At 42.4% G+C, this 27,642-nt stretch overlaps 1 protein-coding gene across 2 annotated transcripts in view; it reads right to left on the bottom strand.

Moving 5' to 3' along the window:
• The window catches only part of znrf3 (zinc and ring finger 3), a 71,815-nt gene that overhangs the window by 13,116 nt on the left and 31,057 nt on the right, over nt 1-27,642 (bottom strand). For both annotated transcript variants that reach the window (XM_018737823.2, XM_018737824.2), the window contains exon 2: nt 20,389-20,511. In XM_018737823.2, coding sequence (XP_018593339.1) covers nt 20,389-20,511 — 123 coding nt within the window. The remainder of the gene's footprint in view (nt 1-20,388; nt 20,512-27,642) is intronic.

Genomic DNA, 27,642 nt, shown 5'->3' with positions numbered 1-27,642 from the left:
GTAAAACAGCGTTAAAAGGGGGGGGGGGGGGGGGATTCGCATATGGGCAGAAGCAGAGTTGCTGGGACTTGCCTGACGACAGCAAAAATGTACCTGCAGGCAAAGTGCAGAACGGATCACACTGTCCCACCCGCCATTAGTTTAGAAGAAAAAAAAAAACACTCTCTCTCTCTCTCGAGCCATGAAACACAAAGTGTCTTAAACACTGTCACACCGGGAACTTTGCAAAGTTTATCAATTGATTTTGGCAATGGGTGAAAGCAAAAGGGTCTGCAACCCTGGCCAACAGCACTGGGGAAAGAACCTTTGTCCCTACATGATATCCGCACGCATTTAGGATGAGGCAGCAGGTGGCATTGTGGTTAGAGCTGCCACTTTCAACTACAAGGACCAGGTGATCCCCAGTCCTGCTGCAGTACACTTCATCACGGCACTTACCCCTAATTGATCCAGCATGCAAAGGTAAATCACAGTAAGGTTGCATATCTGAGTCACCTTGGGACAAAGGTGTGAAATAAATAAAGGTTAATGATAATAATTATACTACGGTGAAAGTCGTTTAAAAAAAAAAAAAAGAAAAACTTGATGTGTATGTGTAGGCTACTTTGAAAGAACGGCCCCTAAATTTGTAAAATGGAGTAACACAGTTAATCAGATGAGCTCATTAAATAGTGATTATAATCTTCAAAAACAGATGGGCACGCAATTATTAATTTCCTGTGCGACTTGTTCTCTTTCGGTGCGCCAAAAAAAATAAATACCTCGTATGCACATGTACACAAAGATCACACATGGAGGCAACCAAGAACGCTTCCATCATGGACAAACACAGAGTGAAAGATAATGTTTGCAAGAACAATGTCTCCTGGAGACCACACCAAAGGACAGGACGTTTGCATGTCCACCTCACTACGTGAAGCCAAACTCAATATGACAGAGGTCTGGATCTAGAAGTGAAACCAAAGCGCAAGGGCCAAGCGATCTGCTCGCCCATGATCAGCCTCTGGAGCCCATCAGTCATTTCTAAAAGAGAACCAAGGTAGCTTGCTTCAAAGGTACACCCTGTCTCACATAGACTGTGGACCTCTGCAATCAAACACTAGACAAGCACTTATTGATGGATGGATGGATGAATGGATGCATGGATGAATGGACAGATGGATGGATCCATGGATGGATGGATGGATGGAAGGAAGGAAGGAAACCAAGACAGCTCTCCAAAACGAGACCTCCTCCCCTACTTTGCCTGCGCGTGGTAGCGTGAGAGAGCCGTGTTACACCTACCGGGAGGACCCTCATTTGTCTGAGCTCTGCATTCTTTTCACACCAGTGTAAAGGGACAACTGAGCTCCCCTTCTTTTGCCTGGTCTCCTCCTGCACTGCTATCATTAAGGCAATTAGCTCTTCTGGAGCTTCTCCTCTGCTATTATACTCATTTCACGTTGCCCTGTGGCTTTCTGGTTTATTAAAAGATAAAGGCATACTTTTCATCTCCTTTCCTGTGCCCCTGCCCCCCAACATTTATCGAAGGAAGCCATTTGAAGAGTAACCCGAACATAAAACGTACTTTCGAGAAATGTTCAAAAAACGCATGCCACCAAAGGCGTGCTCTTCTGTGGTGTTTTATTGCATATTAAATTGTTTCTCCAACGCGTACTTAGCTGACAGCTTTGGCCAAAGTGTATTCTAAGCTACTTTACAATGATTTACCCATTTACACAGCTGGGTAAATGCAATTTTTACTGCATCAATTCAGGGCAAGTACCTTGATCAAGGGTACTACAGCAGGAAGCAGGATTTGAACAGGGGCTTCAATGGCTACAACAAAAGACCCTTGTTTAACATTGAAACTTTCACTGGGTCAGACCACGTTTTACACCATTCAGTGACAACAGTTGGAATATCAGTGAACTGGAATAGCGCCCACTAGGAGTACCGGGGTTTTTGTATCAGTTCTGGACACAGAACAAGGTGCTAACTCTCTCTTCATGTGCAGTCAAAAGGGTTTGTTTAGTCTGCGTCATCAAAGCTGCTTTGAAAAGACACGTCACAGCCAAGGTTTGTACAGATTGACCCCCCGCACTGGCTCATCTGTCAGCTGAAATCAACAAGAATGGAGAGTGGGTGGCTCAAGGTGTGTGGTCTTTAGTGACCGAGCGACTGTTCCCAATGACTTCCATCCATGACTTAGAGTCCAAGAAGAACAAGGTGTACTTGCTCAAGTGGTTCAAATCATTACTTGAGAAGAAAGGAGCAGGTAACTTGGACAAGGAACATGGATCATCGTTCAACTGATCAGTTAATACAGCTCAATGTATTGAACTCAGTGCTCAAGAGCTGAATTTCAGCCAGTTATTTTGACAGTTGCATGGTACAAATAATAATAATAATCACCAGGACAAAGTAGTTTGTATTGACAATATGAATCCAGTTTTGGCCATCAAAGATTACCTATATCACTGTAGATTAGAGAAGTGAGCCGTAGGTTCAAGGGAGAGCTACCTAGATACAGGCTGGGGTCTCATCATCCCCGGTTGGGTTATCTGGGCGAAAGCGTCACTGGGCATTTCATACCTTGTAACCCCAGGTTAAATCACTGATGCTAAGTCCAGGTGTATCTTAAAATGAGACAAGAAAAAGTTTCTTCCAATATCAAAATTGCCAAATCCAACCTATAAGGTAGACATTACTGAAGTCGGCTCCTGGTCATCCCCTCAAACTCTCTCAACTGGTGTTCCACAGGGATCAGTGCTGGACTCCTTTTCTTCACGATCTGCACCTCTCCCCTTGGCCCCATCATGGCCTCCCACAGATTCTCCTACCACTGCATTACTGACGATATCCAGGTCTTCCCCTTTTTTCCTTCCTAGAACTACTGACATTTTCTCACGCATCACTGCCTACCTCTAGGACATTGAGGTCTGTCTCTTCATGGATGTCTGGATCACCACCTACTACTCAACATTTCCGAAACTCCTCCTGTCAAGAACTTTGCATCAACCTGGACAACTTGCTCATTTTGCCTACCTCCTCACCAAAGAGCCAAGGTGTAATGATTGGCTCAAGTGTCTTTCTCTCAACATATCAAAGGCACAACCTTGCCCTGCAGATATATCCTGCATGACATCCACAGGAACTGCAGTTATCTCACAACAACTCTACTCTGTCTGGTCTTCTGACAGCTGCCAGTTGATACAGAATTCTGCTGCACGAGATGTGTTTGACCTACCAAAGCATTCCCATATATCGCCCTCTTCGTCTCTCTTCATTGGCTTCCTGTAGCTTCCCCTAACAAATTTGGCAATCTCGTTACAGCTTACAAAACCATCAATGGACATTCTCCCCAATACCTTCAGGACCTGACCGTTTGCTATGTTGCAACCTGACTGCTAGGTGCTCCACATCTGTCTGTTAGCTGGTCCCACACACAAGAGGTTTAAAATCAAAAGCTCAAAGATTCTTAGTTCTGGCTCTAATGTGATGGAACAATTTCCCTCTTTCACTCAGAACTGCTGAATCTCAACTTTCAACAAAGGTCTCGAAACATCTCTTTCCTTCTCTTCTCATCTCAGAGAACCTAGGAATGTCAGAACAAATGCAACAAGATGCCATGTTTTCCTTTTTTGTTCTGATCTGATAATAGTTATATTTATGATTTTCCTGCACTGCCATGGCAGGCAGTTTGGACTAGATTCCCCAACCCCAGCCAAAATACCAGTCAGTGGCCATGTGAAGTAGTGCAGGACTAGTGCAGACATAACGTGAAGTTTCCCCTTGAGGCTTCGGGGGCCTCTTGTCCAACACGTCCCATGGATCCCAAGAAAGCATCATTAAAATCCTTAAGGATCTGGTGAAAAACATTCAAGAGGTCTTGACAACCAGAAATCCAAAAGATCGCCCTCCCGGACGAGGAACGCTGTGACATGTCTACCAAACAGCAGGTCTGAAAGAGGGCTCTTAGGTGTGAACAGTTTCACAGCTTGCTGCACCAAGGGCCCAATCACATTTGCCATGCACCCCCTCCCCCCACATTTAAGTTCTTCGCGAGACAAAATGTAAGGTTCCTTTTCTATGGCGGTCATTCAAGATGTTCCTTACGAGGGCAGCGCCACTTGGCAATATGCCGATCCATCAAACGCATCAGGCCGTTTGTCTGTTAGGACTGCTCTCAGGAGTCCAGCTGTGTCCAATTGATACCAATACGGCATTCATTCACTTACCATTAATCCAGCTAAATGACGATACAAGTGGGTTCAGACAAGAGACCCACATAGTTCCTGCAGTTTGACTGGACCAGGTCAGGCTTCCCAAAGCAAGGCACTGTGGGGCTCTGTCCTCTGAAGGCATCCACCAAGCAGTTTACCTGTCTAGCCATGCTGGCAGAAGTATTTTGCTGAAGAGTACTACAGCTGGAGGTGGGATTCAGACCTGCAACCTTTGGGCCCAAAGGCAGCAGTTCTCACCACTACGCTACTACCTGTAATTCCTTAATAATATGGTTACATTTAACATACCATTTTACAACTGAATGAAATACACTTAGGTTATTTGTAAATATATCTGTTTTTCATGAAATGGATGGAAGGAAACATTTCATTTCATATCATATTTTCAGGGATGCAAAATGTTTGTTTTTCACTACATAATACAGCAGTTACACTACGCTGCCATTACACTAACCTATCAATAACAAATTAACTGGATCAATGTTATTCAACAGTCACAAGAAACTATTACCATTTTTCTATGATTTGAAGGAGGCAGCCTCAAAATAGCCAAAGATATTCCTGGCACCCTACTGAATAATAAATGTTTGCAACTCACCATGTCCTGCATCGCTGTGTTTAATAACCACATCATGTAAGTGGCTTTGGAGAAAAGTGTCAGCTAAATGAATAAATGTAATGTACCTTGCCAATAACCCTGATAGAGGTACACTGATCCTATAACTGCTCGTCTTCTGTATTTCGGGGATGGTTAAGGGACAGAACCCCACTAACACGGCTAAGTTCACAAACAGCCAAACGGACCGTTTGTTTTGCATTAGTTCCATGTATTTAACTGTGCTCCGAGAGCCCTGGCTCGTCCACGCACACAATTAACATGACCAAACAATGAGGGGAATGCTGGGGCTCCGCTCTATGTGCCTGTTGATTTGGCCTACATTTCAGCATGAGGAGGCGGGGGGAGTGCTTTGACACATGGCTGTGTACAGGAGGGTTCGAAGCTGCCCACAAAGCCGCCACACCCGCTTTCTCTCAGTGCCCATATCCCTGTTCTTCGCCTCTTCTTCTCCACTTTAACATTTCCCACCCTCCGCTCAACTCAGGTTTACATTTTCTTCCCCCTCCCACCCCACACCGAATTCCCACCCCCATCTATCAATTCTGGTGCACAAAACATGGTCATTCAGGCGTTGTTGTGTAACCACAAGTTGTACAATTGAGATACAGCATGAATTTGTGAGAGGGGCACCGCCGTAAAAGCGGGGGGCACTCATAACTACAGGACACATTTAAATAAAAATAAATGAAGTAACAAAGCTAACGCTTACTTAGACATCTAGGTTTTACTATATTAAGGATGCCAGCTTACAGGAAACACCTCTGCTTACAAACATAACTGGGACCCGAGGTTGGTTCACAACTTAATTTATAATGTCTCCAAAAAAATCCTAGGTAACCCAACACTCCTCGTCCTGTTACTGATCACCGATGCTCACAAACACCAGAGACGAGCTGCAGACACTGTTAAAGTGAGCTCAAGTAATCCAGTGCCACAATTCTACTGTTTGGTTATTCTTTACTGCCAACTAATGGCTGGACACAGAGACACAGGTGACATTGAAATAGACAAGCAAGTACATCAAAAATAAACAGAAAATATTTGAATGTTTCTCTACAGGGCAACCCAGCGTACATTACACGCACAGATTTACTTTTTCCCATTATTGTGATTCTGGGGCCCTTTTACCCAACTCCTTTACTATTAATTCAGTTTTAGCAGAGGCTTTTCTTTATGGTTATTTACAATGTAAGGTTTGTGCACTGAACTTACAGTGATTCACCCATTTATACAACTAGGTAATTTGTATTATATTAATTATTAAGTACCTTGCTTAGGGTTCTACAGCAGGCAATGGAATTCAAACCTATTCTGATTTAAAAGTAATGCCCTAAACACTGCGCCACCTGCTGCTCCCTTTACTGTAAGTATTGAGCTATGATCTTGGTCAAAAAAATAAAGCCTTAGAGCAGAAAGTGACTTCTATTGATATCAGAGGTTTTATGGATGACCAGCTGTGGGGAGAGAGAGGACCTTTTCAGCTATTGCAACTAATACAAAGAGGCTACAAGTGAAAAGGCCTGTAGAGCATCTGTTACAAGAAATAATATTTGGTAAGATAGTGTGTGTTTTCCCATCTTTGCTTTAATTTACAGTAAAAATGACCAAACTGTATAAATGGGTAAACCACTGTAAGTAGCTTAACACTAAGTCACATTGGAGAAAACACACTAACACTGTCGGAACTGCTTGTCCCATTCGGGATTGCGGGGAGCCAGAGCCAAACCTGGCAACACAGGGTATAAGGCTGGAGGGACACACCCAGGACGGGATGCCAGTCCATCGCAAGGCACCCCAAGCGGGACTCGAACCACAGACCTACCGGAGAGCAGGACCAAGTCCAACCCACTGCACCACTGTGCCACCGCGCCCCCCATACATTGAAGAAAAGTGAGAGATAAATGAATAAGTAACTAGTGAACGATGTTGGCGAAATTAATTTTGACTTTTTAGTTCGCCAGCATTTGAGCTGCTGCCCACCACATCTTGAACTGTAAGATTTGAAATAACTTCAGTAATGTGCATGGGTTGTAGAAAAGAGAAATACACTTAACTTGGGTGTACTAACGCTGCGCGTCCAACACTCAGTCGATGCACAAAACCGGTGTCAAGCTCCGACTAGAACAAAACAGGTAGCACTGATCGAACCTGGAACATCTTCCTACCCCAGCTCTGCCTGCTTTTCAACTTGAAGGACTGTACGGCACCTGACAGCCTATTAAACGTGCGGGTCACACACCGCTTCGTCAACATCCATTGGGGCTGAGGTTGCCATTCACCATCCCATTTAAGAAATCCACTCCAGCTTCCGAGGGGAATCTAGTGGAAGCTGGCGGAGGGAAGCGGAGGGGGTTTGTGTTGGGGGTCAGGGAAACAGGAAGCAGCGCGGGCTCTCTTTCGCCGTGCCAGCCGATGTCTTTGAAGAGTTTAAAATAGTCGCTGACATGTACGACAGAGATGCTGATAAGATGAAAGCATTACTAATGCATAGCGTAGCACCACCGCTAGCAGGGCATGGGACTTATCGCCCTCCCCGCCCAGTCGGAAATACTGTCGAGAGCCGCTAATTACAGCTCGGAGGAGAGGGAGCTTTTAATATCGACCGGTGGCAAAACAATGACTCGCACACAATAATTCTGCTGACAGATTTAATGGACAAGTGTGGCGGAGGACACGGGGAGTCACTCCGAACATGGTGCACACTGCTTATGACTTCAGCCCACTTATCCTACTAGATCTCCCTTTGGATACAAAAGTCTGTCTGTACTCTTACATGTGCATTTATTTATTCACAATATGTTTTTCTCTAAAGTGACACAAAACTCAGTGGAAACACATGTGCATTGACGACACACAGAGCTTTATATGTAAACACGGGATTGTTACAGTTTGTCCAATATCCTCGTTTTTACCGGGGCACAGCACCCAAGTAGCTCCCCATAGAACTGATAGGAAACACAATGGTGATGGTAAAAGGATGGCACGATGCAAATTCATGGACAGAAGTGGGTCTGAAAGATTAGTTTTGACATCCTTCATGAATGCATAAAAGGGATTCAGCTATTCTGAGACCAGAGAGGAAGCTCAGTGGCCCACAGTAAAACCGTGTACCTACAAACTTTTGATTTTTGACCCCTCGTGAGTAGAGCCACCAAGCAGACACAGTTGGAGAAGAATAGGGCTCTTGTTGGGGTATAATAAGTGATTTTGTAAGCACTGGCTTGTTTTCTTGGGATATATATATTATGGCGCGCAGCGCCATGGGTTTGGATGGGGCAAAGAAGGATGCAGAGGCAGCATTCGTTACAAACGATTTATTTGAACACCAGCACCAGGGAAATAATGCTCTCGGTCCGAGGACCCCGTTTCTTTTAGGACCTGCGCCTACAACCAGCCTTCCCAGCCTGCTTAGCACCCTCAGGCTCTCTTTTCTCCCCAGGCAGACACAAACACCCCCTTTTATTCCCAGTGCATCACCAAACACTAACCAATAACAATAAAACACATTTCCTGCTAAAAACAGTAACGCGGGTCATTACAATATACATATTATATATTATATAGATAGTGTATATTTATATATATATATATATATATATATATATATATATATATATATATATATACACACACACACACACACACACACACACAATACTGTGGGAGAAAGAATTTCGTGCACAGGTAACTTACTGGGTTCTAACACTGGTTTTTATTGCATGCAGCAGGTGACGCCGTGATTAGAGTCATTGCCTTGGAATGGAAGGACACAGGATTTATTCCTACCTCTTGGTGTAGTACTCTTGATCTGTACAGATGGGCAAATTATTATAAGTATCTTAACATTCTAAGTCACTTTGGAGAAAAACGTCAGCTATTGGTTGAAAAAGAAAACCGGTTTTCTCCAGAGTACAAAGGTTCATTTTTGCATGTTTTAAGGAACAGGATGCCAACAGGCTGATATGTGGTAGGTTCTCCAACGGGCTGTTACAGAGTCTCCTAATTAAAGGGCGACCTGTTCCACCTTCTTGCATTAGTGATCCTCCTCCCCCACAGTCTCTGGTGTGTGTGCGGAGGTGGTCTCTCCTCCCTTTGTAACGGTATCCCTCACACAGAGGAGTGGTTCTCCCTGGGCAAACACAGCAGCAGGTCAGGACTCGGTCTCGGGAAGGCAACACGCCTCGTGTGCAGAGCATTTAACCCCCTCTACAGCCACACACAGGACTAAGAGACAACCGAACCTACTATCAGTACTTCTGCCACTGCGGGATTGGCGCTGAATGCGGTGCCTCTGTCTGTACACTGAAACTACAGGGCTGCCAAAGCAACTCTGCACTGCATGTATTACTGCAACAGATTTCTGCAGATACATAAGTGAAAATGCAAATCTTGGGGGAAAACTTCAAGCTGTTTAATAAACAATGTCAAGAGCTAGAGAACGAACTTAAAGATATTTAAGTAAACAATTGCACAAAGTGCAGCAGGAGGCGTAGTGGTAAGGGCTACATTACACTCAAAGGACCCAGGTTCGAATGTGTCTTCCTGCTGCAATACCATGATCAAGGTATTCATTCCAAATTAATACATACATAAAAAACAACAAAAAAACACATACATATAGAGCATAAAAGTCACTTTGGAGAAAAGCATGTGCAAAATGAAGAAACAAATGTAACAAAGTTCCCAACAAATAGTAATTTTGGTTGAATTAACAGTCATCATGGTTAATAATCATAATGACAATAATCATAACACTCAGTCAGCCCTCTGAGTTCTTATTCTGAACAAGTGTGTACTATGGTTCAGAAAAGCTTGGAGTCCCATCTAGCCGCACCCGTCCTGCCACCCCTGTCCGCTGGGCAAATCCATACTGCCCTCTGGGACCTTTGTAGTGCATCTCCTGTCATCTGAGAGGGACGTGGGTTGGGTTGCTCACACAGATCATCCGAGAGCGCCTGCGTCGCCACCACTGCTGGGAATGCCCAGTTGCCATAGTAAATCACCAGGGAGAGTTTCTCTTTTGTACCGTGGTTAAAAACACCACCCCCTCCCCCAACACCCCCTTTGTGGCACTGCACATTGCTGAGCTACCTTTTATGTTCACTGACGGGTGTGTCCAGAGTCTATCGCAAAAGCAAACACATGTCAAAAATGAAGCACATATGATGGGGGGCACAGGAAGAGAAGTCACACAGCCTTACATAATAACTACTAATGCAGAGCAGAGCGGTTTGGGGGAGCGGGCTGAACACATGGTTGTCCATTGCCTCCACTCAAGCCAAGATCGTCATTTTCATCTGCAACCGAAATTACATTTTTAAAGTGTTACGAGGATGTCCTCATTAAACATTCCTTCTTTTTTAGGCACTTTGCGTCCATACTGAAGACAAATTACTATTTGAAACAGAAGAGCCATTGCACTAAAGATAATTCATTCCATTCATTCAGCTGACACTTCTCCAAAGCAACTTTACCTTATTTTTACCCAGTGTACATGTATATTTACTACAATGTATTTAGCTGAAAACAGTTAGCTTTTAACACAGAGTTATAACAATTTACCCATTTATACAGCAAGGTCATTTTTACTGTATGAATTCAGGGTGAGTACCTTGCTCAAGGAGACTACAGCACAAGATGGGATTCAAAGTTCAAACTTAAGTGGAAAAACTACAGTTCTGCAAGTGTAAAATCTTTTAATTGCAAGGTGTAACGGGTCTGCTCTAAGCACTATGCCACCTGCTGCTCAGTTTAGGCTGCATCTCTTCCAGCCGCAGCACTTTCAGTCAGAATAAATATCGGCACCCCTGAACAACACTTGAGTAGCAAAGTGTTCGATTACAGGCTGTATGTGAACGTCTCCAAACAAAAAAAGGACCAAATGAGTGCGCCCCCCTACACCTGCAGCGCTCAGCACAGCACACAGCCAGGACACACCCAGCACTGCTATTTAACTGCGTTCCTGCCACACCATGGGCCACCGCCAAAACGCTGTGCGGCGCAGCCACAACAGGAATCTCCTCTCCTTCTCAAGGGACACACAGGCTCAATGTAAGTAACTCCCTAGGACCAACAGAGCCCCACCCATTCATACTGAGAGCTCCACATGAAGGCAGACCAGTTTCTCTTCCCCTGCTAGGTGTGCCCCCCTCCACCATCCAAAGTTCTGGCCCCTTCTTCCATTAGCTCATGCTGTCAGGTCCCAGCTGGCCCGCGAACTGCTCCAACGCAGCACTCTGACGCCCCCTGGTCCATCTGCGTTGGGGAGGGGGGGAGCACAAGGGCCTCTCTCAGCCAGGGAACACAGAGCGTAACTAACCTGCTGGCAGTGGTGCCGGAGATGGTGCTTTGAGATGTGGGAGGGGTGGTCTGATGCTCCCACGCCACCTCCCCATCAAAGGGCCCTGCACTGGTGCCCGAAACAAGGAGTGCCCCCCGCCCAAAAATTAAATCATACAGCAAAGTTTACTGAAACCACCTCTACTGTCGAGAGGGTGTTTTTGCACATCAAAAACGGTGCATGTTCAACAAAATTTAAATCTGAGTTGCGCTTGTGAGTTGAAGAGTTCACGAGCAGCAGAGGGGGGAGCTTGCGATGCGTTTGAAGATTATCGGCCTATTTCCTAAAAAGTTTACCTCTGCTCTGAGGCCCAGCACTCTCCCCTCCTTTCATTCCCCTCGGCTGCCCGCAACCCTCCCCACTCCCGCTTTAGTCTTAAGACCCGTGAGTCCTTTCTTCTCTCTTTTTGAACAGGGGCCCGGCCAGCGAGCTTTAATAATGGTCATTTTGCTTCCCATTCAGAGCTGGGTAATTCGGCCTGGGGGACGGCTCACTTTGAGCCGCATGGCAGAGGGAGCTTCCCAGTGGCCATGGTAACCGTCGCAGTGGGTTCCCAACCCGCCAAGCCGCGGCCTGGCATTGTTGGGCCGTGCGGACAAAACCGCAGGCCGTGCAGGGGACGCTCCCGCCTGGCGAGCAGAGCTCCGACACCCCGCTAGGAAAATCCGGCCAGATAATATCGGCAAGTTGGGGCAAACATGAAAAGAGAGCCCATGATGCAGGTTTTGTGTTCTAAGCTTTGGATTTCTTTCCATTCTATTTAGGAGGGTGTGTCTGTGGTGGGGGATGGGTTTTCTTTTGTCACTTTGGCCAATTGGATTATTCAAAGCTTCATCGTGCAAATATAAACCCTGAGTCAGCCCGCTCTCCTGCATAGCCAGAAGAAACGTGAGAAACTCAAAAAAAAAAAAAAAAAAGTGGTTAAAAAAGTTCTAGGCATACATTTCAAAAACACTGGTGTGTTTGACAGTGGGAATAGGTACAGGACATGAAAAAAATACCTATATGTATATATTTTTAAATCACTAATGTTTTCTGAGTAATACTATATACTATAATCTAGATATTCTATAGTAAAAATACTATCAAAACATTGAACAAAGCACTCTTGTGGAACTATAAAAGGACAACTGTGGGCCTTCAATTATGTTGTGTTTATGCAAAAGGGATTTTTAGCAACTCATATTTGACGTCATAGAGCAAAAGCTATGCACTTGAAGGCACATTAGCCACATGTCATTTAGACACGGCCCCAGTGACCCCAGTGACCCCAGGGACCGGAAGACGAATGTTCTCCCAGTAAGAGGAGGCCTGTAATTTCGGAATCCCCTGCTGTCCTATTACGGCAGTGGAAGCAGACTGCAGCACTCATCATAACCAGCTAATGGCTCCTCTCTGCCAAGTAGCGAGACACCGCAAATGACCACATGGTCAATATGACAAATTGGCCCCTGGCCCGCTATCTGTCGATAAGGAAGGACAGGCACTGAAGCAGTACGCTCAACAGGCTTGATGCCCTTTTACTATTGTGTTGGCACTGGGGACAGGAAGGGGAGGCAGGTAGCCACTTTGCATCAGATGTGATGATACCCAGGTCTTCCATGTTCTTTCACAGCATTACAGAACTTCAGGTTCAAACTACCAACAATATTTGAATGGAATCAATAATTTCATTTTCTATAGGTGGCAGGCATAAGAACAATCTATGAATTTGCCATATCTGAATGGAAATTAGAGGGGGGGCAGACTACCTTATTTACCACAAAAGAGAAGCAAATGGAGCTCCCAATTGGCTATTCACTGACTGGGATTTTCATTGAATTATTACACAGTTCAAATTGCATTAATTTTCAATAATGTAATACTGTTATAATGAAGGCAGCATAAACCTGTAGAGATCTACTGCATGATAATAAATAGGGACTTCTCTTGTATAACAACAGTTACTTTTATGGGAATTCAGAATTATGAGCAAATGTAATTTGTACCCGAAAACTTGCACAGCGTCACCTCACTGAAAATGTGAGCCTTGAGGGAACAAAGCACCACACAAAGAGAGCAGCCTCCATACTAGGGTAGGGGCTTGGCTTCTCTTCTCTTGTGCATCTCAGTTCTGTCATAATCATGTGCTGGGTCTCAAAAATCTCTCAACTGTGTATAATCTATTAAAATGAGTCCTAAAGCAAAAAAAGCCCAACACAAAACTAACCTTGAAATGATATCACTCGAAATTCTCTTTAAATCAGTACAGGTGTCTCCTGTTATACTGACCTAATTCATTGCTGAAAACAGCCTAAACTGGGGGATCCTTTCCCATTAGTTTAAATGGAGAAAAAATTATTTGTTCCTGGACTTTACAGACATGCCCAAATATTTCCACAAACACACTCCAAACATGTAATAACTGTCTCAGAAAATAGCAATAAAAATTAGGATCATCAGATATTATCAAAAAGAAAATGAGACTAAATGAGAGCAGAAATTTAATTTATATGTATATATTACACAGATAGCTGTATATATGTTATTCCATGATTAAACCAATTGCTATTAAAACTTAAACATGCCCATGTTTATAGAGCACTTACGAGCCAAGGGAGAACCGAATGTGAAAGAGGTGAGTTGCAAGACCCTTCTTAAATGTAGAAAGGTACGTGAACAAAAAAAAATAATAAAAAAAATTTCTTAGAACTGTAAGAGAACAACTCAAAAAACAATGCAGACTTATGAAGCGGTTGCCATATGTTGTTGAAAAGTCTGGCTCAAACACCTGAAAAAGTCTGTAATACTGGGAGCAGCGGGTCCATCTACCGAACATGGGTACAACTTAATTATAACGAAAGAATATCAGAATCTATCCATTAGTAATAACCGCTTGTGCAGTGCAGTGTAGGATTGTGGCGGTAGCAAACGGTGGTGAGGGCTGGTTGAAAACAAGTCATAATCATAGGCACGCTGCGGGCTATCTATTAACAAATTCATCCGAAACATCATGGGAGGAAACCAGAGCACCCAGCGGAAAAGCATGCGAACACAGGGAAAACATGTAAACCACAGAGAGACTAGACTGGTCAAACCCATTTTTGAAACAACACTTAAGTTCTGGGGCACGTGCTGCATCACTGACAACTTTCAGAGCTGTTGAAATTAAATCTGACTTTTCAGAATCTAATTTTACATAGAATGGAAGTGACCTTTTAAGGATGTTGGTGCCTCCATGCTAATTGGGATGGGAATAATTGCCGTCATTTTGTGTTTCATGCAAATGTTTTGACTAAGTCGGGCTTCCTTCAGCTAAGAAACATAGCTAACTTAAGGCGATTCCTATGTAGGCAGGATGCTGAGAAACTGATTTATGCTTTTGTTTCAAGCAGGCTGGTGTAATGCTTTATTATCGGGTTGTCCATACCAGACTGTATTCAGGCTACAGTTAGTACAAAATACAGCTACGAGAATTGTTACTTTAACTAGGAAGTACAACCATATAACAGTGGTACTTAAATCGTTGCATTGGCTCCCAGTTACATTTAGAGTCGATTATAAAATGCTACTTTTGACCCATAAGGCAGTACATGGCATTGCTCCAGTTTACCTTTGTGAGATTATTGATTCATATCCCAGAACGATATCTTTGTTCATTGGATGCAGGTTACCTTAAAGTACCTGTGATCAATAAGACCTCAGTAGGAGGTCGCGCCTTTAGTTAGAGAGCACCTAAACTGTGGAACAGTCTACCAGTTACTGGCGGAAATTCCCCATCCGTATCAGTCGTCATATCCAGACTTAGATGTTTCTACAAAATTTAAATTCCACTTTGGCTGTGTCTGCTTTTCCCCACCTCTGTATCAAAACGTATTACACGAATTTGTTATAAGTTAGGAACAATTTTTTCTTGTTGAATATTGCCTCCCTACAATAAAAGTTGAGGAGGCCGGCCAGTCGTTACAGACGCACCCCATGCTAACTGAAGATGATGACCAACCGCCATAATGGAGCTGGGAAATCAAGCTACCATACAGCAACAATGCCATTATCATCTGTAAACTGACTTTGAAGTCTTATTTAATCTAGAATGTCCAAGAGGGGTGGGCAGCCACTGGCATTTGGGCCCCCAGAGGTCCCTCCCACCTCCCCCTCCCCCGAGTTTCAGTCGGGAGTTTTTGTTCCTTTCCTCTGTGGCCAGTAGGCATACTTATAGCTTTATATAAGCATTGATAATGTATTACACTAGTCTGTAGTCAACTGTCCTTTTTTTTTTTGTTTCTTTGCCTTATGCCTGTGTTCAAGCGCTCTGTGTTACTGCGTTATAAGAGCACTCTATAAAAATAAACTGAATTGACTATTTGTGGTTAAATTTGAACTTAAGCTCAAAAACTAAATTTCTGACAGTGGAATAAAATCAAATTAATCATTGATTTATTTTAAGCAAATCTTTTTTCAGGAGGGTAAAAGGTTAGTATTTTCATTTAAATAGAAATGATCGCAATTCCTTCGCATAACTCTAAGTCAAAGACATCTGCAGTCTGTATGAACTAATTAACCAATTAATGCAAAAAGTCATTATTTAAAACCAAACACACTGTTCATTATCAGAGTCAACATCAGTGAGATTATGATAAGAAACCCAGTATTACTACTAAATCATTTTTCTGCACTTTATTTGCAGGATAACAAATATTTACTAAGGTTGGGCATCACTTCAGGTCATCACTGTAGACAATGATGATTTAAGGCTTATTTTAATGACATACAAAGAAGCCTTTTGTAAAATTTTATTAAGTAGTATGGGAGGGAAAGCTTCAGTTCCAATAAAGTAGAAAGATGCTCACTTTGACGAGGTGAAATAGGTTTTGACCTAGAGATTTTATTTATTTTGTCAGCACTTTGTATATGGGACAGAGCAGAACCTTAAGATTTCACTTGCTTATTTAATTCATTTATAAAAACCCGCTTTACCAGCGCTTACACAATTACTGTATGTATGTGTGCAACGTGAACAATGGAAACAAGCTCTCCCACAGCTGAATCAGCTCTTCTTCAGATCCACCATTCAAAGGCCCTGGGTTTTAATCTGAACCAGTAGAGCTACACATCACATAGTCTTCAGCTGACCACACAACACTGGCCCGACAGCAATTTTTTTTTTTTTTTTGGAATAAATTCACAGAGAAGAGCCAGTACTTGATAGAACATCTAGTCACATACAGTTCATCCGTAACTGTAGAATGTAACTCAAAACCTGTCTTACTCGAGTGTAAGAAACAATGGATAAGTAATAAATACACAAAACTTAAAAGTTTGCTGAAGACAGTCGTGATCTGAGATGTACTTCTATACATCAGTAAAGAAACCATTATATTGCATTATATTGCATGCACACATAGTATCTGCAATAACTTGACAGGGACTTTCATGAAAAGATGAAATAATGGATTCTAGCATTTACTGCCAAATGTCACAGTTTAATAGGTCTTTAGTTGTAGATTTTCATATGTAACTTGTGCGTTTAACAAGGCATCAGATTCACTGACACGGGCAGGGCTAGTATGCGTGCTTCGCAATGACTGGACACTTTCGAACCTTGCTCAGTCTCAGTATAGTTTGCATGTTCTCCCTGTGTTCGTGTGGGCTTCCTTCAGGCACGCTGACTCCCTCTAACAGTCCACAAGGGTGTCACATTGCTCTGCTGTACAAATGGGTCAATCAATTGTGTGAGAGTTACATTTCAAAGCACCTGAGCTGTGTGCTCAGACATGGGACCAAATTTGACTCATTCTGGAGTTCTCTCCATGATTCCATGGGTTTCTTCCAGGTGTTATGGGCTCCTCTCACAGTCCTTTACAATATGTTTTAGGTGAACTGGTGACTCTGAATTGTCCCTGCTGTGCTTCTCAGTGTGTGTGTTACACCACTTAGCTATATAAATGGGTGAATGATTGCAGGGAGTTCAGTACACTTAATCTAGCACTGTAAGTCATCAAGACAAAGGCATCAGTGGTTAAGATGCTTTGGAGAAAAGCATCTGCCCAACTGAATTACTGAAAATGTAGTAAATAGATTTGCTCATTAATTTTTCCTGGCTGAGCAAGCTGCAATTAAGCTGCCTATAGTTAGGAGGCATTCTTATTCTCAAAAAAGACATATGTTCAAGCATAAACAAACATGCTCAAAGTGAGTTGACAGTTGTCATGTGGGAAGCATTTAACTGCAGCACTTGCAGCAGAACTTCCAAGCTGTGTGAAGCTGCATTGAGTTCAGCGTGGTGAAAATGATCACACCTGCAATCTGACCACTTTTGAAGCTGGTCAAGATGAGTATGCTGGTGTTCTTGGCACAGAATTTAACAGGCCGCTTTGTCCAACTAAACATATCCATGTTTAACAGGGTGTAGACATGTTTGCTTGATTTAAGCATGTTTAATTTGCTCTCAGAGTTTTCAAAAGCAATCAACACATTTAGCCTTTCTTTTTAAATATGAAATACTCTGCTTCAGTTTATATTATTTGTTGCCTTGATTTTGAACATCCTCCGACCCCTCATCCAACAAATTCCAAAATGCTTGAAGCAGCTTCAAACTGCCCTGCAGAATGTTGGTGGAGTTACACAAGCAGCAGAAGTAAAGTCAGCTCCGTCCCCTGGGAACCAAGTAGCACAGCTCAGTATATAGACAGGGACCATATAAGACAGGTCTCTTTCATTTTGTAAGAATCTCCTATCATTTCCCCAAGCCCTATTACAAAAACACTAGACATGTGCCATCCTGGCACTGTCAGAATCTGGAATAAATGAATGATCCAACATGCCACAGAGATGAAATTTCCATGCAGGTGTTGTGTTAACATGCACAAAAAATAAAAAAAAAAAAATAAAATAAGTTTAACTTTCATTGGAATCGGACTGCTTAGACTGGACTTATGGATGCTGCACTCTTCAGCATTTAACCAAGTACATAAAAGGGCTAGAAAGAGGACGGTTAATGTTAGCACATCCTTCAAAAGAATCTAGCAGGACATTGGGAAGTATCAGCAAGTGCACACATGCTCACACACACACATTGAGATGATACTTGCAGTGCTGTGACTGAAGAAAACACAGGGATGGAGTTCATCTACCAGTCAACCTTACTTTAGCAATTTCCTCAGCATGATGAGGGCCAGCATTCCATTACACTCTGTCCCATCTGCCTTGCCTGTTCTCCGCTGCCCCGTGCTATGTCGCCCACCTCCACAACCCGCACAACCTCCAAGACAGCCCACCATCCCTTAGCCCATAGGAGATCGAGAAAAATCTCCACAAAAGGGGGATGAATGCCACCCTCCCTTTTCAGTAAACAAGAGTAGGGTGGGTGATGGGAGTGTTGTCAGCAAAGTTCAGGCAGGGGCCAGCATAGGCAGGGACACGGGAAGATGCCCGTCCAAGACTGGTTTGGCGCGAGCTGGCAGGGCCAGACAGAGGATGTCTGGTGATTGAGGCTGGGAGTGGGGCCTCCAGCTGTGTTGCTCCCGAGGGCAGTCTGTGGAAACGCAACAATGGCTCCTCCTCTAATTATAGTCTGGTCCTTAAAAAAGAAACTCTTGTCTATTCTAATGAGGCTGCGGATGCTGTAATCTAGATCATTTCCAAAGCATTCCACGGACACAAAAAGGCGGGGGGGGGGGGGGAGCACACCCTGTCTGCCTGAGAAAATCCTGCCACTTTTTTTTTTTTTTTTTTTTTTTACACTATCACAATTCTGAATGAATGTTTCTAACGCCTGTATAGATAGTCATCTGTTAAACTTGGTTAATACCTGGTAAAAATCCATTGCAAAATTATACCATTTGCAGGCCTACAATCCAAAATAACTAAATCATGATCAGCTGACCTATCAAAAAATACTTCAACAAAAAATGAGGCTATAGCTTAGGTACCATCATGGGATGAGAAGTGCATACAATTAAAAGACACAAGGCATCTTAATAAAATACTTCTCTAACTCAGGCACACTGGGGGGGGACCTTATGTGCTTCACATTTTTCCCCAAATGGGGAGGGCAGGGGAAGCTGGGACAACATCATCGTAAATCTGTTTCCCAGCTGGCACTCCCCTTTGATTAACGGGCTCTTAATTTACAAAGATAAATCGGGCAAGGCACACCCACCTGCTCAACCCAGCAAGAAAGTAGGTCCTTGTAGATGGATGTGTCCCCTTTCCATCCCAGTGCCTGAAGGCTAATTTTACTTACTTTTTCATCCTTACATTCTTGTCTAAAAAGTTCTTTAACTTGTATGAATTAATGGTCTCTGTTAATATGTTGTTGCAATTTTCCTGTGTTGTTCTGTTACTGTGTTGCATGCATGTTGTTGAGCCTCTTGTAATGTAATTTGGGAAATCAGTGTTTTTCATCTACACCTCCATCCGTATAAAGAGAGCCATCCATGTGTCGTCTATTCCTGCCCAGCTATGCAGCTACAAAGAGTTGTACCTCCTAACCTTGTCATTTGTTCTTGCTCTCCCCTTTTGCATTCATACAGCATGTTCAAGAGAACCCCATCAGCTCACATCCACTGGCAGTCTCTCAAGCTCCTTGCTCACATCATGCAAGACTAGGAGTTGTGACTTTAGGACAAGCACCAGAGAACAGATGCCTTATGTGGTTTATACTCATGCAATCAGGCTAAGGGGGGGGGGGGGGGGGTGTCTAGTCACATAATCTTACTATCAAATAAATGTAAACAGTGTGTTTTCACCAGTTAACCAAACAATTGAGAAAAATTACCAGTGATCACGATGCCATGTTGGAAAATGGAACAGAATTTACACTTCCTTTGCTCAATCTGCAAAATACTTTGGTTTAGGTTCTATGAAAGTATTGAGTCCTATATTAAGTTATACTGAAGTAAATCTCTTAAAACATTGAAAGTGTTTTTAATGTATCCCACTTTGCTGATATTTTTTCAAATTTTTTTCCATCAAAAAAATCTGGTCATCCAAGAACCTGTAATGCAGAGAATCACAAGACAGTGGTTGGAAGAATAACCTTGTACAATGCACTACTAACATTAGTGTTTTAATGGATTATACAAGAACAGGCTGTGATGATTGTTCACAGTTCAGATATTGTATTGTATTTGAGTTGTCTTAGTTGTTTAGTAGCAGCTATTGTTTGAGTTCAATTGTCCTGCTGACACACCGCGCCAAGCATGTCCATGTGAACCTCTTACCTTTCCCAGAACCGTGAGGCAACTGGGGTCCAATTCCGGCTGCTCTAGCTTCACAACACCCACCCAGCCGTATTCATACAGGTCCTCTTCGTCGTTGTTGTTGCACAGTCCCAAGGGGTGCATCTGAAACACCAAGACGACCCACACTTTTAGCACTGACGCTAATGCTAAAGCAGTGCTAACGTTGCAAAGACAGAGAACTTGAGAATAACCTCCAGTGAACAGTTCCCCAAAAAGCACCTTTATTAAAATGCACATTCAAAGTTGAGTTTTTAATTATTAATAGCAAACCCAACACTTTAACAACAAAACCAGTTAAAGGTAAAAAGCATGACTTTCGTGTGTTGGCATAAGACTGGTTAAGTTCAACATTAAACATAAAACATTTATTACAGTTAAGACTTTTCTTGGACAATGCAGACTTGTTCCATTTTTGCACAAGAACATCAACACCTCTTAGGAGAGTTGATTGGATTGAAGTGCTAAAAGTTAAATAAATAAAATTACGAAAAAAGCTTTGAGGTTCCCTCTTCAAACGCATACCAGTCACAGTCTATCAGAACATCTTAAGTGGAGCTTCTTATCCTTTAGGCTAGTAAATTACCCAGCGATTCTGCACAAAGCACATTGAGAGGACAGAGGATGTCTGGAGAGAAGATTAAGCCAGCAAGGATGGCAGACATGACAAACGCTGACTCACTCAGCCCATGAGAATTCGAGGCACTATAATTAGAGATAACAGTACACACTGGCTTATTTTACTCCATTATTTTAGCCCATCCATTTTGCATGGTATAAAAGATGTCCACTGGAATATAAGTGTAGAAAGGGGCAGAAACTTAATCCCAGGGTAATTTCCTTCCCAGGCGTTTAAATAGGAGCAGCCTCAGAAGTTACTTTTAATGAGCTGCCATGCTGATTAGGCAGCAGATGTCGGTCATCTCGAGGATTTACACAAAAAATGCTGTAGTGATTCTTTAGCAGGGGCCTGCTGCAACCAACTCAAACATTTGTTCAGAAAAATAAAGCCCCTTGACTCCATGGCATCTCCATCCAACACACATTGCATGTGTGCAGCAGGCCTGCAGGAACAGAGATGCACAAAATACCAAAATAGTGTTTCTTTGTAGGGGCACGGGACCCAAATCTTAGACACCACTTAAGGAGCCTGCTTTAATGTTTAATGGCTTTCTAAATAAATTACTCAACCAGGCCCTACCAGTAAAATTCCCCAAGCTAACAGGAAAACCTCCTTCAGCCGTTCCATTTGCCTACCTCTGTACAACCACTTTGGGCAGAAGTGACTATCTACAGAATTAGCTTGACCTGATAGAAAATCACTTTTTTTGATGTTGGATAGTTGATAAAGGAGGACATAATTTAAGCCTCCTTGTGATACAAACTGGATTAGACTTTTAAAAAGATTAATGGCCGAAGCCCTGGCCCCTGCCATTCGTGACTCATCCATTCTCACACTGGCATTGGGAGGACAGCCGCTTGTTCCACATTTACCTTAATTCATTAAGCAGATGCTTTCATCCAAAGTAATGTACAACTTGGCAAAAATAAAAGTGCATTTCACCAACTGATGGGGAAGCAGATGCAGACACACAGGTCTCAAAGTACGCTTTGTATGACATCACTGTTTAAACCAGCATTCATCACATTAGTAGCTGTACACAGAATTAATAGAGTACAAAAACGGGTAACACTAAAAGAAGCATTACATGAGAAGCAGCATAGAATTTGCTAGGAAATACAAAAGGTATTTGTGACTCAAGTCAATGTAAATTTCTAGAGTACATAAGATATCTAGGGAAATAAATCCAAAAGAGAGGTGTTCCGAGAATATTACTGAATGTTGAGAGGGATTCAGCAGTTTTGAGTGAAATCATTCCATCACACTGAAACCAGAACAGAGAGCCTTCAGGATTTTCATTCTGCCAAAGTGCTTTTATCCGATTAGCCCAGTGATGACTCACTTGCCCATCCAATATACCGGCTTTGTAGCACCCTGGTCACCCTGTGGCCTTAGGGACTTGGATAACCATAAATGCCCTTTCCATCAGACCAATCCCTACACCAGTCTCCAGAGACTAGCCCCATCACTTCACTTTTTTGGTTTGTTTAATGGATTCTAACTGCTCACCCCTAGTCGAAATTGCCATGTTCCTCTTAAGACGGATTTTGGTTAACAAATGGTTGACAACTTCTTTAAATATATACTGAAACTAGAGCCAAAACTGTTTGACAGAAAAGGAAATATTTACAGTACAGGTAATTCGTTATACTCCTCTGTGAAAATCCAACACTAATTAAGCCACTTCTTGATGCCATAAGCCTTAGCTTTTATGGGTACCACAGAATTATATCTCATCTGTTTGTCAATTACATTTCAAACTGGTTAAGAAGCCATATCCATCACCCAGTTTAACATTTCGTAAAGTCATTGGTTCTTGGACTTCCAGTTTTGGTTCTATTATGCTCAATGCCAGTCTCCAGGTGTGTCTTTTCATTTGCCCTACCCTCACCTCTCCTTGTACCTGCATGCGTGGGAAGGGGGGGGTGTTGGATACAGGAGATGGAGCCTTTTCACATGGATATCGGCTTACACAGGCAACCGACAATGAAATCACAGTGGTGATCTGAACTATGCTTGTAATAATAGAATCAACAATCACCAACAGGCACTTACACAACCCCCAACACTATGACCCAGACCAAAAAAAAAAATGTATATACATGCATATATATATATATATATATATATATATATATATATATATAAAATGGCTTAAAGTGGACACTGTGGCCTTTAAAAAGGCTGGTTCCCTCTTGAATGAGCTATTGAGGCCTGTACTTCTCTTTAACACAGGTAAACTATTCAAGAAATCATGGGCTGAGTAGCAAGCCTGCTTACAATCAAAATCATCAATTTTCTGCATTGGAAGATTGTTTCAGGAAAGGTGCAAATGCAATTTTAAGCAACAAGAGAAGTGTACAACAAATTAAAATAAACGTTTTCTGCGAACTTGTGGTTTGAATAGTAACTGACACATTCTTATTTTTAAAAGAGTTCTACTGTGCAAGAGTTTATTTCAGAAAGGTTGAGTAGTCAAGTTACAACCCCACTCAGACTTCTTGTGCTGTAAGTATAATACACCAATAACTTTTAACATGTAGCTAATATTTTTGTTGGCCCATAGTGGACACTCCACCTCTCTGCAACAACCTCCTTTCCACCCACACACAGAAACCCCAAAGGAATGACCTGATTTGGATTTGTAATAGGATCAAAACAGACCTACTTTTGAAAACTCTTTCTAGTACTCTCTTAGAAGAAATCAAAATGCAAGTCACACCACCCTGGTCATTCCTTTTTGTCACCAGCACAATTCACGGTGTCTTTGATCATCTCAATAACAACTACTTCAACGTCCCTACCATCCCGCCCATGGTTACAGACATCCTCACCCCCAGATTGCCTTCACTACATGTTCCTCACACCCACTTTCCATTCTACCCAAAAGCTGTTGTCATCCCTTATTTGAAAACAGCTCTGTGGACCTTCAGATGGGGCATTTTAGGACTAAGCTGGGAGAAGTGGCTGCCAGACTGGGGAACTATTCTCCGGAGCTTCTCCAACCTTAAGTGTGACTAACAGCCACATCATACAAAACAAGCATTCACGTTTGTTTACTACGTTTTTCCAACGTAACATTCAATATTAAACAACTTACACGGACATATGCATTTATATAGTTTAATTTTCACTGGACCAACACACGGTATGTACCTTGATCAAGGGTACTACAGCAGGAGATGGGATTCAAACCTGGGCCCTTCCAGTGCAAAGGAGCTGGTGTAACTACTGTGCTGCTTGCTGTCCCATAGAAAAGAAAAAAAAAAAATTGTAGAGTCCCTTGTACAGTTGTTTAACACATGGATATTGAAAGGCTTTTTTCAGTGATTTCATTCATTTCTTTCACAGCGCTCTATGCCACTGTGAGAACAGCTCCCTAATAAAAATAAATTGAACTGAACGTCTTGCTCACATCCATGAAACACTCCTGAAGATATTTATTCCATTTCCTTTAAATACCTTACTTGCCTACAAGCCTCATCTACATTGGGAATAGGAGCTGGGTACAAGCCACCCCCAAGGGAAACCATGGCAATAGCTCTGGTGTACCAGAAAAACTGTTTGGGGCTAATATTTGCATCCCCTTGACAAACACTGAAGAAGCGGAAGAGATAAAACCAGAGCTTTTTAGGAGTCACCAAAAGCCATGCATTAACTGGGCTCTAAGTCTGTGAGGACTAAGGATGCAAAAAAAAAAAAAAAAAAAAAAAAAAAAAAAAGGGGGGGGGGGGGGGGTGCTTTTGGAAGAACTTGTAACACAAAACGATTGAGCACTATTTAACAAGCGCTCATATTTTCTCCGCTTAGGGCCACTTAGTCACAGAGAAGTAAAACATCTTAATCCAGTCCAATGAGAACTCAGCCCAGCATGACAAAATGTACCATCTTCCTTTTTAATTGTACCATCACACCCATTGAGTGCATGTCTGGGGGCAGTGTGCAAGAAAGTATCTAAGACCCTCAAAATGTTTACAGCAGTGAACCAAGAATATGAATGATTTATGCCAAACTGTCACTGGACCTTAGACCAACTGATCAGGACTTCAATAGCTACGGAACAGAGCTCTCACATCATTCTGCCTTAAAATAACTGATTCCTTAAAAACTTCATCAGTTGTCAGATTCACTCCAAGCACATGGAAGACGGTTTATTAAAAACCACATGACCTTTGCCAAATTCAACTCCCAGGATGCAACTACAATGCATTATTTTGAGTTCTTAATATAGTACAATGTTAACAGAGTAAAAGATTTCCAAATATATTCCAGTTTGGAATTTGTATCCAGCTGTATAAATTTAAAATTACCTGGCTGTATACAGGTCATCTCCGCTTTATGATAGTTTGAATTATGATTTTTGACTTTACGACGGTGAGCTGGCGATACATTCAGTAGAAACCACGCTTCAAACTTTGATTGTTTTCCCTGGCAAGCGATATGCAGTGCAATACTCACAATGCTGAGCAGCGGACAGCGATCTGCATCTCCCAGTCTGTCACGCAGAGGTGTGTATTAGATGTATTAAATGCATTTTTGACTTACAATATTTTAGACTTCCGATGGGTTTCACGGCATGTAACCCCATCGTAAATTGGGGACCACCTGCAAGTGGGTAGATAATTGTAAGTCGACTAACACCATAATTCACTTTGTAGAAAAGTGTCAGCTAAATGAAGTATGTGATGTACATGTTGTAACAACTGCAAAAATGAATAGTTATTAAAACCTGACATTCAGTATGAATATTTGATGCCAAAAGTTTTGTAACAAGGCAGCTACTGGTTTTTCCGACCGATATAGCCCATGAACATTTTTTAGGATCTGTTCTGTAAAAAGGAATAATGTACTTCTGTATGAAGTACAGCCATTGTATCAGGTACTGCTGTCAATTATTGGAGATTCTAAAGAAAGGGGGAAGAGGGGGGGGGGGAAAAAAAAAAAAAAACTCCCTTTACACAGATTAACAAGACCAAAGCCTATTTCCTTGAATTTTTACCACATGCTTCAACCTTGTTGCATTTCTTTCATTTAACAGCTTTGATTAGATTAAAATACTATCTTTCAGTTGTTTGGTGACAGAGCAAGTTTGCTTCACCAATGTCTGCTTAGCTAGGTCAGCAAAAGGAAAAGAAAAAATATGTCAAGGTACAGGAACAAATGAAGCACACAGGGGGGGGGAACCATACTCAGAGACCAAATCATTTTTTGTTTTAATAGCAGTTGGTACATCATGATTCAGCTGGTATTGTGCTCAGACCCTTGATATTTTGTCAAAATGAATGTGCAAAATCATACTGTAGCATCCCCCCATGGAGATACTAAAGACAGGCTCAGAAGTCAAGGTTTCTGGAAAATTCTCTTTATTGACCATGTACGTGTCTTTTTAATAGCAGCTTTGACAAAAACATCAGACAGTACAAAGCAGTCCCTGAACACCGGAAAGTTCCCCCTAGTTACTCTAAGCCCCCCCTTCTCCACACAATGGTTAGGAGGTCACTCCTCGAACTCCCCAGAATTCCCCTATGCAAACAAAGCATAAGCAACATAACAGCCAAGCAGAACGGAGCACAGGACTATGTACAGGAAGAGACACTAACACCAACTATTTAGATTAATCTACATCAGCACTGTTGCAGTACTGTCACCATAAGCTGCAAAAGCATTGTAAGAGTTGAGCATGTTTAAACCGAAGTCAAAAAATTGCAAAAAATTAAAAACCATTAAGAAACAATTTGAAAACTACACCAAAGGTGTAATATCCATACCATAACTCAGTTCAGCAGATGGTTTCCATAATATTTTAATATAATCAGAGCACAGGGAAGCTGCATGCCAAAGAAACCCAACTGAAACATTGCAGTGGGGTCCCTATGCTGGGCTCCAGGGTTCAAGCCTTAAGAAGGAATTCTTGCTAATGCCCCAGGCCATGAGTGGAGGCAGACCTTAATCTTTGCCCCTCTGCTTCTAACACCACCCTGGGGCCAGAGACCGTCAACCATTTCCTGCGATAATAAACCCTCCTGCCAAGAAGAGGTAGGAAAATATTTGATCAAAGCCACAAGTGAGCCCCCTGGGCCCTTAACCACTTAAGAACCTGGAATCTGACATCTGACCACATGTCTCAGAGGGCCTTGGGGGGGGGGGTCTTACCTGAGCGCAGGGCTAGCAGGTTGATGGGACCCCAACTGCACTTGAAATTACCTGAAATGTTTAAAGCTTCCTGGGAACTACTTAAAGCAGCCAAAAATAAGCCAAGTCAGCAGCAGGCAAGCATTTCTGGCCCTCATTTAGCAGTGACCATAAACTATTTAAAACATTGATTGACTAGAACCAATTAAGGCATGCCAACTGTACATCACTATAAAATTTGACAAAATAAATATTTTAATGAAATGTAAACATATCACTGGGTCTACTGCTTTTGGAATAATTATGACTTGTAGTCAAATGTAAACGTAATCATAGCTAATTATGATAAGGCTACACGGAGGTCTGCACTGTTATATGAAACAGCAACACACCAATAACTATCGCATGTGCATCACTAACTTACTGTTCACTGCCTTTCATGTTTACTATTCATTTCAATTCTGCTTGCTCTTATGACTAAT

This window comes from Scleropages formosus, chromosome 12, assembly GCF_900964775.1.
Source record: "Scleropages formosus chromosome 12, fSclFor1.1, whole genome shotgun sequence".
Lineage (NCBI taxonomy): Eukaryota > Metazoa > Chordata > Actinopteri > Osteoglossiformes > Osteoglossidae > Scleropages > Scleropages formosus.
Note: the sequence above shows the minus strand (reverse complement) of the source record. Positions and strands in the feature narration are given on the sequence as shown.